The following is a 19,125-nucleotide window of genomic DNA, read 5'->3' on the forward strand; positions in this document are numbered from 1 at the left end:
AGAAGTCAGTAACCTCGTAGGGGCTGCTGTGAATTTGTGGGTTGTCACCCGGTGTCACTGATCTTGCCTGTGTCGGTGACTCCCATATACCAGAAAAGGGCCCACGGAGACTGTTAGGGCCGTCACCTGGTACACCCAACCTGCTAGGGCTGTTGCCCATGCCCATACTTCCCAGATGCCAGGAGGGAGCCACTAGGACCTTTGGGGCATTGCAGTGTTGGAAGAGTCCCTGTGGCCAGCCGAGGGATTGGGAACAAAATCAAAAGCCACATTTCTCTGACTCCTTCCCGGCAGCAACCATGAAGAAGAAGCTGCTGCACTTGGAGGCAGGCGCCACCTGCGACCGCTTCAGTGCGCAGCCTCGTGGACCACAGGAGAGCGTGGTGTGAGCAGCTAATAGCAAGACCGCAGGGGGGTGCTCCAGGCTCCCAGACTCTTCTGAAAGCGGCAGTTGGGTAAGACTGGAGCCGGGTCGCAGGTCCTTCTGAGACTTGCATGAGCTTGGCATATTAACAGCGGAAGGGATGAAACTTCAAGGTCAAAGCCAGACTTTGATGCACACTCTAGTGCAGGCGGCACCTGTGGGCCGACCACGCAAACTCCAACAGGGATACGGTGTTTATTGTGGAGGAGGAAAGGGGGCGGGATCCCTCTGGTAGGAGACTTACCCCGACCAGTGCTAGGGCACTAGTCTTAAGAGACTGTGAACTATTTGGTGTGCTGTGTTTTGTGTGTATATTAAATACTGCTCTTCTTACCAAACGTAGGTATTGGCTGCACAGTCATATTAATGGGGTCACTGTAGGTATTTTGAGCCTACACCTTCTTCCCCCTGAACAGCCCTGGACTGCCCGACCCACGTGACTGCAGAGAGTCATTTGTTGAAGGGTTAGTACTTGGCCCAGTTAGTCATGGCCCATAGTGAGTCTGAAAATGTTAAAGGCCTTAACCCTCCATAGTTGGACCCTGCAGCCCCCTGGAAAAGGTTCTGACCCCGGGAGTAGGTGAATCACGTACACCGGGCCCTGTAAACTCACTATTCATTTCCAGCTAGAGCCGGGCAGCTGGGATCATTGTTGGGGTATTCCAGGAGTGTCTGTTATTGTTTGAAGCGGTTGATGGTTTTTTGAAGTTTTCGAGGTGTGGGGAGAGGGCAGGTGGGAGCTTTAACCATCCAAGTGGTTCAGTAAAATAGGCAAAGAGAGATTCGTTCTGTTAACAAAACGGAGTGGGGGAAGGGGACAGGGGATGGGGAAGCGCAGTGGGTCCTCAAATAACTCAAGGAGGTGTTCATCAAGGGAGGTGCTATTAGGGGTGTGAAAATTAATTTGTTTTAAAATCGAACACAATGTAAAGCCCAAAGGTTCACTAAACATTACTAGTAATGGCAACGAGTTAAATAACCCTGTCAATAGGACAAATGTTTGCCATGAGCTTGAGGTAGGAGGGAATGATGAATGGTGAATCCACGAGGAGGTGCAGAGATGCTAGATTCCCAAGCCTTTCGTTATTGATTTGTCTCCTCTGCACAGAAGGTGTCTGGTTTGGGGATCCTTCTTAAGGTCACTAGGTCATTTGTTGAAATGGATGCGAAGGAAGACAGTAAGAGTCGTTGGATATTCGTCAATGGGCTTTGGGGTGGGCAACCCATAATGCTGGCTTTTATTATTGCACTCAGAGGCAGGAGCCATTTCTAGATGGAGCTATCCAAGAGGTTCTAATGTTTGTAAAGAGACCTGTGATAGCAGTGACTTGAACCTGGTTATGAACCCAAAAGGAGACAAATCCTGGCAGAGGCATGGGGGCAGCATCTCTTTCGATTGACGGCAAACAGTGGCTCCACTACATGGGGCATCCCCACCCTCTGTTGACTTTGACATTACTCTGCCTTGCATCAGACCTATGCTATGATAAACTATTGCTGGAGACCTGTCTGGTGTCTGAACTAGAGGGGGTGACTCAGAGACCCCTAACACACTGGGGCCAGGACGATCACGGGGGCCTTCCGGTGGTCACCCTCAGGGGCGAGAAGGGAGAGAAGGAGGATGGTGACTCAATTTTCTATCTACATCATTTATAGAGAGCATGGCGACCCGAAGGCATCCAAGTGCTGAGTAATATGTCGCATTACAACCGATTGGACAGAGCCCCTCAAGGATTGAGCTATTTAAAGAGTTACGTTTTGAGCGCTTTCGGGAAGTGTAGCTTATTTTATCTCATACAAATAGCTGGTGGTAAAGTGCCCCCGAACCAGACATGCGCAGGTACACAACTCACACTCACACCAGGCATTTGCTTGTGTGGTCGCAGATCCCATAGCACGGGTTCCGGCCCAATTTATTCACATCACACCCGGGATGGCCAGTTCCGGCCGAGATCAAACATAACAGCTACAACGGAACACAAGGCTAGTGGTTAATCCAGAGGCTATTATTAGTTATTGGGATTAGCCTTGTGCTCTCAAGGTACCGTTCCATGCATTTACACCAGGTTTAAATGAATCATTATTATTATTAGGAGCTAGGGATGGCCATCAGTGTGCGTTCAAGCAAATGGTTAGTGAGATGAATAGACAGGCGCGAGGAGCTCTGTCATTGTTAGGGTGCAGGTATACTGTTTCCAAAAGGAGAGGTTGTGATCTGTGAGGTAAGTGTTGTCTAATGTATACAAAGCAGAGTAAAGCAGACAGCAATTAGAGTTGAAGTAAGCTGTGCTCAAAGAGTATGGCACCCAGGGGATGGAGCGTAAGAGAGAGAGAGACATTCGCTAAGAAAAGAGAGAAAGAGTGCACTTGTTAATTTGAGCTCATGGGTAGCTTTCCATGCAGGGTTTTAGGATTGTGGAAGAGGTCTTTTGAGATATCACATAATCTGAGGATTTAAACTGTAGAAAGAGACAATATTATTTGCATGCAAGATAGCATTAGTACACACCACTCCCATGAGGGGCACCTATCCAGACAGATAGCACATTATATAAAGATATATAAAATTATTTAGTCACAGACCTACCACACAATGAAAATATAAATGTAGCCTTGAACAAAGAACTTACTGTAGATGTAAAGGGAAGAATCACAACACCACATTTGGAGATGAACTCTGAGGCACCTGTAGATGAAGTGGTGGGGTATGTGGAGTATTGCAGCTTAAAGATTGTCAGAGATTCCCAGTCACCAGGGCGGTGGTGTGTCTTAGCGAAAGCTTCCCATGGTGTCAATGGCAGCTGGTGATCTTTGGAAGTGGTGGAATGTAACACTAAATCTGAATTACAGTGAGACTGGCTTGTTGCAAGTGGCTTAACAGACCTCAATAATTTAGGAATATCAATTAATGATACACAAAAACACACTACTGGCCATGAACATTACTACAATTAACAAATGACAAAACTCAATTTGACTTGTAAAGTTGTGAACAATGTATTAGAAAATCTCTGGGGGTGAGATACACCCAGAGCCGGAGACACTCTTGTCTCGGGAGGTGGGGAGGGGGTTGAGATACTCCTGGAGCCGCGGGCCCGGGGCCTCTGCCTGGGGGGTTTGTAGCTGGTGTCTGGGGGTGAGATACATCCACAGCCACGGACCCTGGGCCCGGGAACCTCTGCCTATTGGTCTGTGGCTTGTGTGGGGGTGAAATACACCCAGAGTTACAGACCCTGGGCCTCCACTTGGGGGATCTGTGGCTTGTCTCTGGGGTGAGATACACCCAGAGCTGCGAACCCTGGGCCCGGGGTTCTGTGGCTTGTGTGGGTGTGAGATACACCTAGAGCCGCGTGCCCAGGCCTCCGCCTGGGGAGTCTGTGGCTTGTGTGGGGGTGAGATACACCCAGGGCCACAGACCCTGGATCTAGACTTCAGGAGCCTCTGCCTGGGAGGGTCTGTGGCTTGTCTCTGGGGTGAGATACACCCAGAGCTGCGAACCCTGGGCCCGGGGATCTGTGGCTTGTGTGGGTGTGAGATACACCCAGAGCAGCGTGCCCAGGCCTCCGCCTGGGGAGTCTGTGGCTTGTGTGGGGGTGAAATACACCCAAGGCCGCGGGCCCTAGATCTAGACTTCAGGAGCCTCTGCCTGGGAGGGTCTGTGGTTTGTCTCTGGGGCTGAGATACACCCAAAGCTGCAGACCCTGGACCTCTGCTTGGAAAGTCTGTGGCCTGTCTTTGGGGCGTGAGATACACCCAGAGCACTGGACCCTGGGCCTCCGCCTGGGGGTCTGTAGCTTGGTTCTAGGGGTGAGATGCACCACAGCCCTGCCACGCATCAGGCGTTAGACTAACGCATTTTAATGTGGTGATCCACATCATTGCATTAAAATGCATTAATCACGCATTTTTACCCCCTGCGCACTCAGTCGAGCCTGGGTTAAGCAGCCAGGTAGTGACTGCGACCGCGGTCGGAGATGCATTTAAAGCAGTAACGAGCATGGCATCCAAGTGCGGAATATGAGTGCTCAATGAATGAGGGCTGGAGTAGAGCGATGGCGGGGGCTGCATTGCTGGCTCCTGCACCGTATTATACAAGACGGTGACCGGAGCATGTCTGTGAGCCTTGGGAGCCACGGCATAATTTCTAAATGCGCATCTATAGCACACAACTTTTAATGTGGATCCAGATGGTTACATGTGCAATGCAAAACAAACTATATTAAACGAATCGAAAGAGAAATGGAGCAATATAACGGTCTCCTAGGTCGGATTCCACGTGACGCTTCTGCAATAAGTGACGTCAGAGTTGAGAGTCTGATGTGAGCTCTGTTTGTAAAGAGACTTGTGGACCTTTCTGCAAGTGGGCAGGGATGCACCGGTCCAGGCAGAGCTGCGGCGGGCCGGTCTGGGCCCTGAGGGGTTGAGCCGGCTCCTGCACATGGGAGGCTGCTCCAGGCCCCACATTGCTGGCTGTAAAGATGCAAATTCCCCCGCCTCAGACACTACTGTACTCGGCTATTCGTGCAGTATGGTGGCAAACTACATCAACTACTAGCAAGGGGGTGTTGCACCGTGTTAACCAGCAATGCTGGGTAACAGAGGCCAGCAGTGGTGAGTGGGTGACGGTACGGCAGAGTCAGTGGCTCCTGACGCTTAGAGTAGAGAAGGGGATCCTGGGGAGGGCAGGTGGTGTTCAAGGTGTGTGTATATCAACAGGTCTGTGGTGAAGTTGGCACAGCAAAGCACCAGGCAGGCACACCTATCTCGGGTATTCAGGGCTCGAGTTGGAGGTACATACAGGTACACGGCGTCCCCATTACTCTTTTCACAGGGTGGATGCCGTCTCCTCTGCCAAGAAGATGCACCCTACAGAAATATGCTGACTTGTCCCGGTTTAATTTTCAGACACCGGAACACGTTCAGCAATACCTGCACCTTGTCTGCTTTCCATTCCCAGCAGCGACGTGCAGGCAGCGAGGGAGCCTTTTTCCACCTCCAGCTGTGCCGAAGTTAAGGGGCCATCTGGCCTCCTTCTGTTTGTATACGCTGACTGAGGGCCGCCTGGAACCTTACATTTAAATGTAAACGCCACAGAGGGAAACAAAGGCAGATAGCTTGCCTTCTCTTCACAGGTGCTTAAGACAGGCTTTTGCCTTTGTAATGTCCCTCTATGTAAATGCAGACACTGTAAGACTGTCAGGTGGGTTAGTCTGTCCCAGTATTTGCATATAGAATTTAAATAGCGCTATTGTATTTATTTTATGGCGCTACACCGTGACGTCATGAGGTCATTTGCATACTGTCTTACTTGTGTCGTGCTGGGGGATTTAGGCCCACATGCTGCTAAGGACAGACACAGAGGCTATGAGTACACAACTGGCACCGAGCATGTGCACCCGGGCCCTTTTATTGACGGGGCCACGTCACTCGTGGCACCCGTGATAGATGTGTGTGTAGGTGCAGTGTGTCCAGCCCTCGTGGAAGTGGCTGGGATTACAGCTTCCTGCGGGACACTAGAACGTGTCCTGCAGGACACTACATTCCTTTCCAACTTTATTAAAGAACAAACAAAATGTTAGTCCGACCTGTGGAGACAAAACAGTTAACTAAAATACCAAAGGGTCCATCAGTCTTCTGAGACAGGTGGCAGGAAGACGCCAGACGTGGCTGATGACTCTGCCTGCAGCAGGACCTTCTCGGTTGGCACTCGTAGTTTAACCTAAAGGGTTCAGGACACGACCGCTGGCTTGGAGATGTCCGCTGCATAGCGACAGTTCACTTGAGATGACATGTCTTGCATGACTTCCCTTTTGTTGACGTTGGTGATGGTCTGTGGTGAATTCAAACAGTTCCTTCAAGGGGATGAGTCCTGAGCATGGATGGAATTTATGGTGACGGTTCGTGGATGTGTCGCCTGATCACTTGTCTCTGTGGACCCTTTTGGTTGCAAGTGATGACCCGTCGGTGGGGCAAAGTTTCTTGTCACTCTCCCACCTGGAGAGGCCTGTTGCCGGGGTTGCTGCGGGACTGCAGGAAGGCTACGCTGGGGCCGCTTGTGTGTCGACTGGGGCAGCTGTAGGACCCCCTAGGAGCCGTTACTTAGTCACACGCACAACCCTCTAGGGTGAAGATGTCTTGGCCGATGCTTGCTCTTGATACCGCGGTTAAGGGGTGTGCTCGATTCACAGGTAGCCTCTGGTCTCTTCTATCGGCTGGTGTGGCAACAGCGCGTGACTCCCGTCCATCGATACTCTAGGAGTGGTGTTTGACGCGTGTGCTGATGGCTGGCGTGATGGCGGTTGCCAGCCATGTGGTTACTCAGGACGACAGGTGGTGGTGACTTGCTGGGAGAGTTTGATGTCAGGAGGGACTTGGCAGTCATGTGCCTCCGCCTTGCTGAGGTTGAGTTTCAGTGGTAGCGTGACACATAGCGTGTGTGGATCCCCTCTTGCCTGGCTCGGGGCCACTGCCGACTCCGTCTTGAGGCTGTGTGAGGAAAGACACTCGGTGCTGATCTTCACCAATGGCATCTGCAGTCAGGAGCAGGGATGCCGTTTCAGTTAGACTGCTGACACTCTGGGGTGGACGGTCGCCTGGGGAAGCGTTGGAATGATACACAGTGTGTGCTTACTGCGGCTTATGTTCTGCTCTCCCGTGAGGCTGTATCCAGGGACGCAGGTTGACGCCAACCTGGCGAAACGTTGGGATGATACTCGGTTTGCGCTTGGTGCGGCTTACTTTTTGGTTCTCCCTTGAGGCTGTATCCAGGGACGCCGATTGACACTCACCTGGGGACGTGTTGGGATGAGACTCGGTTTGTGCTGGCTGCGGCTTACTCTTTGTTCTCCCTTGAGCCTGTATCCAGGGACGCCGACTGACGCTCACCTGGGGAAGCGGTGGGAGGAGACTCGGTTTGCACTTGCTGCGGCTTACATGTGGTTCTCTCTTAGTGCTGTCTCCAGGGCCGTCGGTCCACCCTGGTGTCTGTCTGGTGTCTTTGGAGGTGTTCTTGGGGTTCTCCTCTTGTTGTCTTTGACGCACCTGTGGGTGTCCTGCTTTTCTGGGTGACACGATTTCCACTCTTCTTTTGGGGCAGAGATATTCCACAAGTTCTACCAAGGCCAACGGGCCTATTAACTTCAATGGTCTTGAGACCATTCCGGCGAACCTTCAGCTGCTCTTCTCGGCTGCAAGGGAGTCAGCCACTCATCTTGGGTGCTTCTTCTTCAGGTGTTCCCTCTCCAGGGAATAGCCTCCACGAGTAGTGGTGAGCTGTGGTGGCGGCTGGCCACTTGTGGTGTACGACTCTCCTCTCGTCAGCCTTGGGTCACTGACGACTCCTGCTTGCGGCAGTGTGAGGGAGGACACTGTTCTGCGTTGGGCCTCTTCAGGACTCTGTTGCTGCTGTGGAGATGTATGAGGTTCCCTGCTGGTTCTAGCAGTGCTTCTTTTCTTCAGAGATGTCTCTTTTTCCTCCTGGGCATTTGCCTGTGTCGATGAGCTTCTGGGTACCTATGTCACATACCTTGGACTGCGCACGCTTCGTCTTCTTCTTTGGCGCCCTCTTCTGACACCTTATGTGCCTGCCATTCCTCCTTGCGGTGGTAATCGTTCAGCGCCAGGGGCGTGTGGCACGCTCTTCTCACTTGTGGTGGTGTTGGGCCGCCGCTGATGACGCTCTCTCTGCACCAGTTTTCCTTTGGCAATGATAGCCAACTTGAGACGCTGGTGTCTTGTGGATCTTCGGTCCCCCTGTTTTGGATAGGCTTGGCGTGGCGGGCAACGCATGTGCGGGCTTCATGCAGGCTCTCTGCAGAGTGAGCAGTCTGTCTCCGTCACGGTGCTGGTAGTTTGGGGCGGAAAGACACTGACAGCCGCACTGCCTGGTCTTGCCACACCAGTCGCTTTGCTGGGGATGTTCCTTTTCTCTCCCTCTTAATCTGACAGGTAGCCCATGGGGCATGTGGCACTATCTCAATTAGTCTTTCACTATGACGCCTTGAGCGGTGTTCAGTGCCTTCTACTCTTTCCTTTTCTTGGGCTGCACAGTGACCTGTCCAGAGGGTGTGGGCACCTGCTCTCTCTTTTCCTTCTATGGGTCCAATTCTGTGTGCAATGTTGTGTTGATCCATGCACTTCCTTGCTGCTCGGGAACTTGGCAGCAATTCTTTTTTTATTGGGGGCCTGCTTTGCTTTAACAGGTTTGTGGGTGTAACAGGATGCTTGATTTGTCCCAGCTGGTGTTTGAGAGCTGGATCACAACTGCCCGGGGTATCCTGTGCTTACTTCGTTGGGCGGAGTACCACTTGCGGCCACTGGGTGGCAGTGCAGCATTTGTGGTTATGGCAGGCTCCGGTATTCTTTCCTGGCACTGCTGGCTATGAAAGCTTCCTTGTGCAGAGAAGGGAAAACATCCTCCTTTCTGTGGGCTTTCAAAAAGTACGTGGGGGTAAGGGCAGGCGGTTATGTGATTTACAGTGTGCAACTTCCTGTTTAGTTTTCCTCTTATTTTTTTTTTTTTTGTGTGTGTGTGTTTACACTGCGACAGGGCCGTGTGTGGTGCAGGCCCTTTTCACGGGAGTCGTGGCAGCTTCCCTGCTCCCTCGAACTGATCCATTACACACTCCTTTTCACTGCTAGGGGCAGAGTGCGCTGTTATGGCTGGAGTGCTCCTTTCCTGGCCTCTCTCACGCCGCAGCAGCTTTGAGCAGACAGCGTTACTCCCAGGATGACGTTCCCATGCCAGAAGAGACTCCAGCGGATCCAAAACGCCTCAGCCAGACTCATCCTCGACATCCCACGATCCAGCCACATCTCCGGACATCTGAGAGACCTTCACTGGCTCCCCATCAACAAGAGAATCACCTTCCGCCTCCTCACCCACGCACACAAAGCCCTACACGACCAAGGCCCGAGCTACCTCAACAGCCGAGTCAACTTCTACGCTCCCAAACGCCACCTCCGATCAGCCAACCACGCCCTCGCCGCCGTCCCCCGCATCCGAAGAGCGACTACAGGAGGAAGGTCCTTCTCCTACCTGGCCGCCAAGACCTGGAACTGCCTCCCGTCCGACCTGCGCCTGACCCAAGACCACCTCTCCTTCAGGAAGAAGCTGAAGACCTGGCTGTTCGAGCAGTAGCGGCACCCCCCCCCCCCCCCCCAGCGCCTTGAGACCCTATGGGTATGTAGCGCGCTTTATAAGTGCCACTGATTGATTGATTGATTGATTGATGCCGTTCCGTAAATGATGGCACGGTAAATGTAAATTGATACTTGTATAGCGCACTACTCACCCGCAAGGGTCTCAAGGCGCTTGTACGAATACCGCTGTGGAACCCATCCTGGCTTTCCCTGTGAGGCGTCCACTCCTGGGCACCCCCAAGGTGGAGGCCAGGCATCCTTAGCGTTGTGGGGGCCGTTGTGGAGATTAAGAAAGCTATTGTCCAGAGTTGCAGAGTGGGACTCCATGATTGGAATAGGCACCGAGGCGAGAATTATCAGGTCCGTGGAATTTTTAGCCCAAGACCTGCCGAGGTGGGGAATTGAACCCTGGTCCCTGGCTAGACCTCTGCATCAGGGTCTGCCGCTCTAATCATTAAGCCACACTTCTCCACGGTGGCACTACAGGCACTCCCTCTAGTGAGTATCAGGCTCGCTGTTGATGTGACTTGCCCTCATTGCCGGACATTCAGGTGCTGGGGGCAGTGATTGTGTCATGCTGGCGCTGGGTTTTCATGGGTGTCGGCTTGTGCGTTGTGGACCTTGTAGCAGCATGCTGGGCTCACACCGCAATTGTTGGGGCTGCTCTATGGCGGAGCTGCTGTTTGTGCGCTTCTTGTCACGCTTGTTTCAATCCGCTGCAGGATAGCCACTACTTCAGGCGCATTTGATCAGGGCCATCTTCCCAGCATGGGCCGCATTTGGGTGGCGTTCGCCAAGGGCTGCTGTAGGGGGTGGCCTATTCTTCCCACCGGTGTGGTGCTTCAGGGGGTATCCAGCTGCGATGCTTCGCCAGCCAGCCTGCACTACGGCTTACTGCTCTTGCACTCAAGGTGATGCAAGCGTCTTAGTGGGGTCAGCGGACTTCTTCAGCTCCTGCCGTGGCAGCCATAGCACTGCACCAGGCTCATCACGCTCTCACCGGAGCTGGGCATCGGCGTTCCCTCTACTTTTTCCTGAGCCAGTGAGGGTGGGAGGTAGCCGGTCTTCGGTCGTCCCACCGTGGCGTTATGGAGCTCGCTCCTCAGGCTATGGGAAAGTCACATCTCAGTCTCATTCCCTCCCCTTGAGGGCGACGAAGAGTCGAGACGCAGGCACGCGGGGTCACACCCGCCTCGTCGCCAAAGTCCTGCTGTGGGCTCTAGGCCCACATGCTGCTAAGGACAGACACAGACATGGTGGCTATGAGTACTCTACTGGCCCCGAGCGCGTGCACCGGGCCCTTTTATTGACGCGGCCACGGCACCCGTGATGGATGGGTGTGGGGGGCAGTGTGCCCACCCTCGAGGGAGGGGCTGGGGTTACAGCTTCCTGCGGGACACTACAACTTGGTGAGCCCCCCTACTGGTGCCTCGCTGAGGAGGCCTGTAGCATGAAGGAAGGCCGCCATTGGATCTTTTATTTATTCATGCGTTTTTATATGCGTCCTCCGCCTCATTTAAATAAAACCAGTCATAGTCCTTTCGTTGCTTCCTTTCGCTGGCGAGAAGGTGTCCCTCCGGAGAGCTCTGAAGGGATGCGGGTCTCGGGTGTCTGCCCCGCGCCTGCGGCCCCCCGGGCCCGGGTGAAGCTCATCCCGGGCCCTCCACTTCAGCGCGCATGCGCACGAATGCAGAGTCTCGGTCGGAAGAGACGGAACATGTGCACAAACAGGCCTGGTCGGTCACACAGAGCATGCGCACAAGAAGGGACACGCGGACCCAGTCTGCAGGTTCAGAGTAGTGTCTGCTTTCTGCGCATGCGCGCGGGGCTCTGCTGAGCTCCCAGACAGAAGATAAACAAAGAGGGAGTCAGCAGAGAGCTGTGTGTCTGCAGGGGACCGTCTGTGTGTCTGTCTGTGCACCATGTCCTCTCAGGTGAGTCATGTGCGCCGCTGGGGCTGCTGTGTGATGCTCATGTCTATACAAAAGCAGGCTGGCATTGCCCCCACAGGCCTCACCACCTCCTTCCTTCCACTTTAAGGCAAACTGCTGGAGGTCAAACAACTTACAGCCTGCTTAAAGGACTGCAATGCCCTGGAGCCATGTGAGTCAGGGGTCAGACGCCCTCAGAGCACATGCACTGCATTAGTGCGGCTGCGATTGTACAGGACCCTCTTGATGCCAGCTTGCCATCCCTGCCTGTCCTGCTGGTTCTATCCGCTGCCTTTGACACTGTGTCCCATTCCAGTCTGATCAAAAGGCTGTATGAGATTTCGCACTTGGTCATCTCCTTTGACAAAGACCTGGTCAAAGCCAAAGAACTGTTCTCCAAAGGGATGAAAGAAATCAAATCTTGGATGAGCAATAGCGGTTAACAACTGAATGTAGGAAAAAACTGAGATTATGCTCTTTGTTAGGGCCCAACAGCTCTGGTTTTCTGATTGGTGGCTTCCAGAACTAGGTACTTCCCCACACCCAGACAGGCAGTCAAGAATCTGGGTGTCAGATTGGATCAAGCCCTATGAATGAGTAGTTTTAATCTACTACTGGCGCCTGTTTCCATATGATACTTATTTCCTCCCTCTTTCTGCCTGGAAAACCATAGTCCAGACACTATTCATCAGCAGATTGGACTATGGCAACGCCTTGCTAGCTTCTGCTAATGAGACACTACTGTCTAAACTACAGGTTGTTCAAAACACTGTAGCTCATGTCATCAGCAACCCCCCTCCTGGCTCTGCGTCCACACCTCAGGTGAAAACTTTGCACTGGCTGCCTGGCAGGAATAGAATGATTACAATCTGCTGTCTTGCACAAAAACCTTGAATTGGAAAACGTCCCAGCTTACTAAACCAGAAGCTCCGACACTATGGCCAAGTCAGTAACCAGAGATCCTCAGAGGAAGCCTTACCTACCATCCCTCGTATTCGACAGTCAGGATGTGAAGGAAGGTCCTTCTCTTACCTGGCTCTCTCCTACTGGAACCATCTGCCACCCAACATCCAAATGTGTACAGACCATATCAAATTTAGAAAACTGCTTAAGACGGTGCTGTTTAAACTTTGCATTTCATTTTTGCTTGCGTTTTTGCTTCCTGCACTGATATACCCCTCTTGGGGTAATTTGTGTGAAATTAAGATAACATTACCTCATGAAATAACTACAGCAAAGCACGGACCAAGTAGTTGCTTTCTCCTGAATGTGCATGTTCTTGACAAACAGGAAACACAGACGTGTTGTGTGAGGAGATCCCTGTTTCTGATTCTATTCCCACCATATCATGCTGTTTAAAAATACAAACTTCAGTTGGGGAAAATGAAACAACTTTCTATGCAGAGTTTTTAGCACAGAGGTGTGTTGCACACTGCTCCTGAGGTATTCACAGCTGACCCCACAGTGTAAGGGCACATCTGTGTGTGCAGAGTGTTAAAGCACAAAAATGTATTTTTGCACTGCTTGTGAGGTGTTTTCAGTTGACCTATGGAGCGTAGGGGCCAGCTGATCTGTGTGCAGAGTGTGAAAGTACATAGGCATGTATTGTGCAGTGTTCCTGAGGTGTTTACAATTAGCTCAGCAGAATGGCTCACTGCTCTTTCATCTACAGTACATCAGTTTTGTTTTCCTGGTGCATGCAGGTCTGCCCCACTGTGTACTTTGTAAAACTTGTGCTTCACTTGTTACATTTGATAAATCTGATATTAATCTTGCACTTGCAGGCTTCGCACGCATTCAGTGATGTTGCTGCCTATTTCTCCGAAGAGGAGTGGAAGCTTTTCTACCTCTGGCAGGAGGAGATGTACAACATTGTGATGAAGGGGATTCAGGAGGCTGTTAACTCACTGGGTAAAGTGTCTCCTTTTATAATATTTTAATAACTGTTGCTGATCCCAGCTCGAGCATCATAAAAAGTGATGGATTGTTTCTATAGTGTGTAAAGTCAGTTGTATCAAGGAACCGGTCGCTTTCAGAGAGTGGTCAGAGAGAGTGTGATAGTAGGGGGTATATTTAATGAGATTTTTTGCTGTGTTTGCGCCTCAAAAGTGACACAAAATCTTTTTTTCCCTATTTACTTTCCAGCACAAAACTTGTTTTGTCCTGAAAAATCACTTGAAAGTAACGCAAAGCAGCGCATCGCCCTGCTTTGCTTTACTTAGCACCAAGGGCGTTCCATGTGTGGTGCATGGGTGTTCCCATGCACCCACCCAAGGTTTTTGAAGCAAAACTCAATTTACTAAAAAAGGTAGACAGAGTTTTGAGTCAAAAATAGCACCCATTTCAAATAGGCACTGTCACAGAAAAACATTTTATTTCTGCTTTCTTTTCTGACTTTGTAAGTGTGCTGCACAGTACACCACACATACTAAGTGGGAAAGTATTAAAATGAGTCTAAGCATAGTATTTTGCACTGGAAGGGCATCCTTCTAGTACAAAATCTATGCTAGACTCATGCAGATACACTTGCACTATGGTGCTATGGTGTGTGCGTGGCGCACAGCTGTGTGATTGTGCGCTGGCACTAGGGATATGAGAGGAGAGTGCCTTATCTCTGTAGATATGGCGCTCTCTTTTTTGGCTGCTGCGCTGCTTGAGAATTTAGTAAATCTAGGCCTTGGCTTCACTCTCATTTTATTGACGTGGGAAGGATGAGAGGCTGAGCAGCAGGACTAGAACTCACTAAATTCAGAATAGACATTGGTTTCTGCAGCAGATGCAGGGTCTGCTCAATCTTAATATGATACAGTTTGTTATTTTGCTCTGTTTAAGGTTTAGATAAAACACTATGAACTTCACACTAGAAATAAGAAGAATAACTCGTATTGCACACCACGTGGTGACACTATTGACTCTGGGACATGTATTACAAACCACATTAAATAAATATCATAGCATAGTGTCGGTGAATATAGCCCCCATCAAACCCGTGACAGGACGCAGGGCACTGGACAGAGCACGAGGGGTTGCGTCCCACACTTTCTGCCACAGACAGTAGCCTTAACATGCTGTCAATGAAAGCTGTCATTAGCCAGTGTACTGAAGATGCAAATGACAAGGGGGTTCACTTCTATTTTTAGTGTATACAGTTAGCAGAGGTTTAGTTTAACTTCCAGGTCTCGGTATAATTAAACCTAAATTACTCCGCAGCTGGATGAAAATATAAAATATTGCCAGTTCATAACTTTGTTTCTGAATTAGATAATCCAGTTTTTTTTTAAGAATGTATTTGTTTGAGACAAACATTTAGTTCCTATTTAAAAGTCCTAGTAATGTCCACTACCAATAAAAAGATAAGAACAAATTATTATTTCAGTTTAGGAGAAGTTCAGTGTCTTGTCAGGCTGAAGCCATTTGTGGTGGGTAAAGCAATACATAAAACACTGCAATCTGTGAGGAGAATAAATATGTTATACTTGTCCCTGCTGCTCAGCATAGAATGTGTGATGCAAGAGCCTGTTGGAATGTCCAGGGTGGATGTCTGGCAGTTGAATGAGAGCTGAGTGGCAGGAGGCCGCTCCTGGTGGGGTTCCTCCTTTATATGCTTGACTTACCAACTAACATGAATAAAGGAGCATCAAGAAACTACATGGACTACGTGGCATTTATTTACAACAAAATTACATCCCCAGCAGCTTTCTAATACGAGCACCCTTAGGGGTTGTCTTAAAGCGACTGTATCAGACTGTGGTTATCACTTTGTGACACTTCTCAGTGACTGAATAGTGGTCTGTGGAAGTGTCAGGCCAGTCCCACCTTAAGAAGATCTGCTGTATTGAAAGAAATACCCTAGTAAATGATATATGGCTACGTTCTGCCCAGCAACCCTCGAACCATGGCAGAGGTGACAAAATTCTGAAGCTGTCGGTTTGTAATTATAAATGTGGCCTTTTTACCGCATGTATTACTTCAGAAAAATACTTCAGAGGCAGGTTTACTTTTTAATTTGTGTGTGGCTAAGATATTATTTTGAAGAATAACAACCTTGGTCCTCTCCAGCTGCCAAAGTGCATTAAAAAAATAAGAGAACTGTGATGCTGTGCCCAATGGAGGCAGGGCGAGTGTGTCTAAAAAGCTGGAATATTCTGTAACTTTTGTCGGTCTTTCACCTTCAGATATATACCTATAACATACCGCAATTCTTAAATGTAAAATAAATGCAAGTTAAGTTAATGAGTGGGAAATGCACGGTCATACATTATAAACATCTATCGGTTAATGCACTGCAGAGGTTTGTGTCTGTAACTAGACAGCCACGGAATTGAATCCTAGTTGGAACAGTGTAGAATAGTTAGGGGCGTAACACAGGTCCCTGCGGCGCGGGGGCCTGTGTTACGCCCCTTTAAAAAGCACCCACTTCACAGCTCAGCTGGTAACTCCTTTCCAGTTCCAGTCAGAAATAATAAATCTGTGTCATCAGGAAACGTCAGGTGATTCCATTAATTCAAAACAATACAGTCTTCAGAGGTCCCTTTACATTTGCAGAGTGACCTGTTGTGATTTACATTTCTTTCAGGCAGCCACAACCTGGCAAGACACTTGGTTTAGCTGTCTGTCCCTCCCTCAGGGTCAAAATAAAGGAGACTTCCTGCCTGGCACTGCAGCTGAAGCATTTAATCTCTCGGAATGAACCATTCCGGGACAGTTATCTTTTCACAAAAAGTAAGGGGAATTGTTTTCCTTAAAAAAAAAAACAGTATGGGCAAGTTGTGCCCATCCGATCCCACCCACTTCGGCCACTGGTCCTCTCACAGATTCATATGTAAGTGTTGTGTGCCCCTAGTGTGACTATGTGCATTGTGCGTGCTGATCTGTGAGAAGGACATCCATGCAGAGTTCGTGCACAGTTTTCCAACATGCACAGTGAGAAGGAAATCTTCAGTCTTGTTCAGGAGCCCAAGGACCACAAAATACTGGCAATTGTGTGTGGTGCCACAGGTGTGGAGTCGTATCTTGTTGTTGTCTACCTTCTGCCCTTCCTTGTTTTCCCACGGTTTTAAATGACCTCCGTGCACTGTGGGTTGGCTGGAGCAGTAGTCCTTTTCCGGGAGAGGTCTGGGTTTCAGAGGCCTTTGTCAATGCATGTATGTGTTTATGTTGTATTTCAGTAGCGCTCACCTTGCCAAAGTCAGCAGAGCAGTGTACATGGTCACAGCACGCATAAAGTCAATAATTCATAGGAGAGGGCAATGAGCTGTGGACAGTTAATGCACTGTGATGGAGTGTTCTTTAAAGAGGCGAGTCTTCAAATCTTTCCTAAATTGGAGTAGTGTTGGAGTGGTCCTGATAGACACTGGGTGTTGTTCCAGATTCTGGGGGCAGAGATGGAACACACCTGATTCCTGTTTTTTTTCCTTTTTTGTAGTTCTTAGTCTGCAGCCTGATGGTGTCCTGGCTGCGGGTGAGCTGGGAACCACCAGAGATGCTCACCTTGTCCGCTAGATAAACGAGGGTGCTGGTTGTGATGGCTTTGTAAATGATGCCGCTGGTTATGAAGATCGCATGGGCCTGCACAGGAGCCAATGGAGTTCCTTCAGGATGGGGGTTTTGTGTCCATATTTCATCAGGCCCTTGATGAGATACGCTGCAGCGTGTAGGATCCCCCTATGGGGTGTCTGAGCGGAGTCCGTTGAGTTAAGCATTATCCTCATCCAGATGCAAGAGCATCTTCTTCTTTAGAAGAGGGAGCTGGTATCAGACTGTCTTTGTTTTTTAACAATGTGTTTCTTTATGGTGAGGTTGGTGTTCTGAGTGAATCTAAGTGACTTGGTATTCAGTGAAAGGCGGGGTTTGTAACCTTCAAGGTTCATGTCATCCTCCCAGGTTTGTTCTGTGTCTTGTTAGTTGTTCTTGGCAAATAACAAGAATTCGGTCTTGGCTGGGTGGAGGCAGTGTTTGAGGCAAGGAGACTTTTAGGTAGAGCTGTGACTGCGGCATATTGAATCTTGACGCTGTTTTCTGTGAGTAGAGCAGCCGGCGGCCCCATGTAAAGGTTGAAGATAACAGGAGACTCTATTGAACCCTGGTGTGCTCCACACGTGATAGAGATCTTTGCGGACCCAGAGGTGCCCATGTGAACAAGATGGTGTTGTTTGGGCAGGTACGAGGAGAGCCAGCGAAGGACATCGCCCGTGAATTGCATATGAGACTCCTGTGTGCATATCAGGGTGGGATGGATGAGTGTATTGAATGCAGATGAGGTCCCGCAGCATCAGGAGGCAGGGTCATCTTCATCTGTGGTCAAGAGGCCATCGTCTACGATGTGTGAGGTAGCAGTCACCATCCTCTACCTGATCTGAAGCGTGACTGGCTGTCGTGCAGGAGACTGGTAGCATTGATGTGATCCTGAAGTTGAACATAAACTGGTTTTCAATGGTCTTGCCGATGAATGGTAGGTGAGCGATGAGCCAGTAGTCGGCGAGAGCATCGGGGTCTTGTGTATGTTTCTTTAGGAGTGGACAGCAGACTTCCATCCCTTCTGACGTCACTGCGCCACCTAGTGGCGGATTGCCAGTTCCATATCAGCAGCAGCTGCTCTGCCCATCCTTTGAGCTGAGCTGTAGCCGTAGTCACTCACTGTGGTACTATTTGCTCCATCTTGCAACGATTGCTGTTTTTTTTACCCCTTTACAGTGTCTTGAATTAATATTGTCTTTTTTATAACAGGTCCTGTAATTGCCACAGCAATCTTTTCATTAAGACCTAAAGAAGAAGCAGGTCTGTGCTCTGTGGAATTCCAGGGCTTGGAGACGAAGGACAGAATTCACACAGCTCCAGGTGAGAAACGCAGGAAGGATCTCTCTCAATCCGACAGAATTAGTTACTGCGATTTGTTGTGGTCCACAACGCTTTTCCTTTTGACACTGCCTCAGATTTACAAAGATGTGTAAATCTGAGGCAGTGACAGAAACTAACGCCATTCAAAAGTTGGCGTTAGATTGGCTCAACAGGAAGAAATCATTTATTTCTCCTCGTTTTTGCTTTTTCTATGTGTGCTGGATTTTACAGCACACATGGAAAGAGCAAATCGCCTTTCTGCACATAAACAATTATTCCCTGCAACCAAGACACCCTTGCACTAATGTGCAACATAGGCACCCTTACACTATGGTGCAAGGGTGTCTGCTGTGGCACTAGGCACCTTTTTTAAGCACCAGCGTAAGGGAAAGCACAGGTGTGCATCGTATTCTTGTCAATATGGCCCATCCCTGCATTTTTTTAAATGACACAGAGCAGCAGATTTGCTTGCAGCACCGCACTGCGTCATTTCATTGTAAATATACCCCAGTGTCGCTCTCGTTCACAGCAGGCTTACCGCCTCACGTTGTGAGAAAAGCTAGCACCTGATCTCTAATTACAACTCACTGCGGACCTCTGCTTTATGCAGAGCAGCTTCAGGGATCATTAGAGGTTTAAGGAGGATATCTCACCATAGGGGAACCCTCCTAAAAACTGCGTTAGTCGATAAGAGTAGTGCTGCTCCCCACTTTCGTAAGCTACGGGGGTACTTTAACGTGGTTTTGGCATTGATGGCAGCTGTCTTGTGATACACTCCATGTGATGTCATTA

At 49.8% G+C, this 19,125-nt stretch overlaps 1 protein-coding gene across 1 annotated transcript in view; it reads left to right on the top strand.

The window, feature by feature from the left end:
- Positions 1 to 19,125, top strand: part of LOC147663363 (uncharacterized) — a 187,949-nt gene that overhangs the window by 109,120 nt on the left and 59,704 nt on the right. The window contains exons 10-11 of the mRNA XM_086950499.1: positions 13,281 to 13,407; positions 18,223 to 18,333. Of these exons, the coding sequence (XP_086806625.1) occupies positions 13,281 to 13,407; positions 18,223 to 18,333 (238 nt within the window). The remainder of the gene's footprint in view (positions 1 to 13,280; positions 13,408 to 18,222; positions 18,334 to 19,125) is intronic.

Source organism: Lissotriton vulgaris, unplaced genomic scaffold, assembly GCF_964263255.1.
Source record: "Lissotriton vulgaris unplaced genomic scaffold, aLisVul1.2 SCAFFOLD_388, whole genome shotgun sequence".
Taxonomy (NCBI): domain Eukaryota; kingdom Metazoa; phylum Chordata; class Amphibia; order Caudata; family Salamandridae; genus Lissotriton; species Lissotriton vulgaris.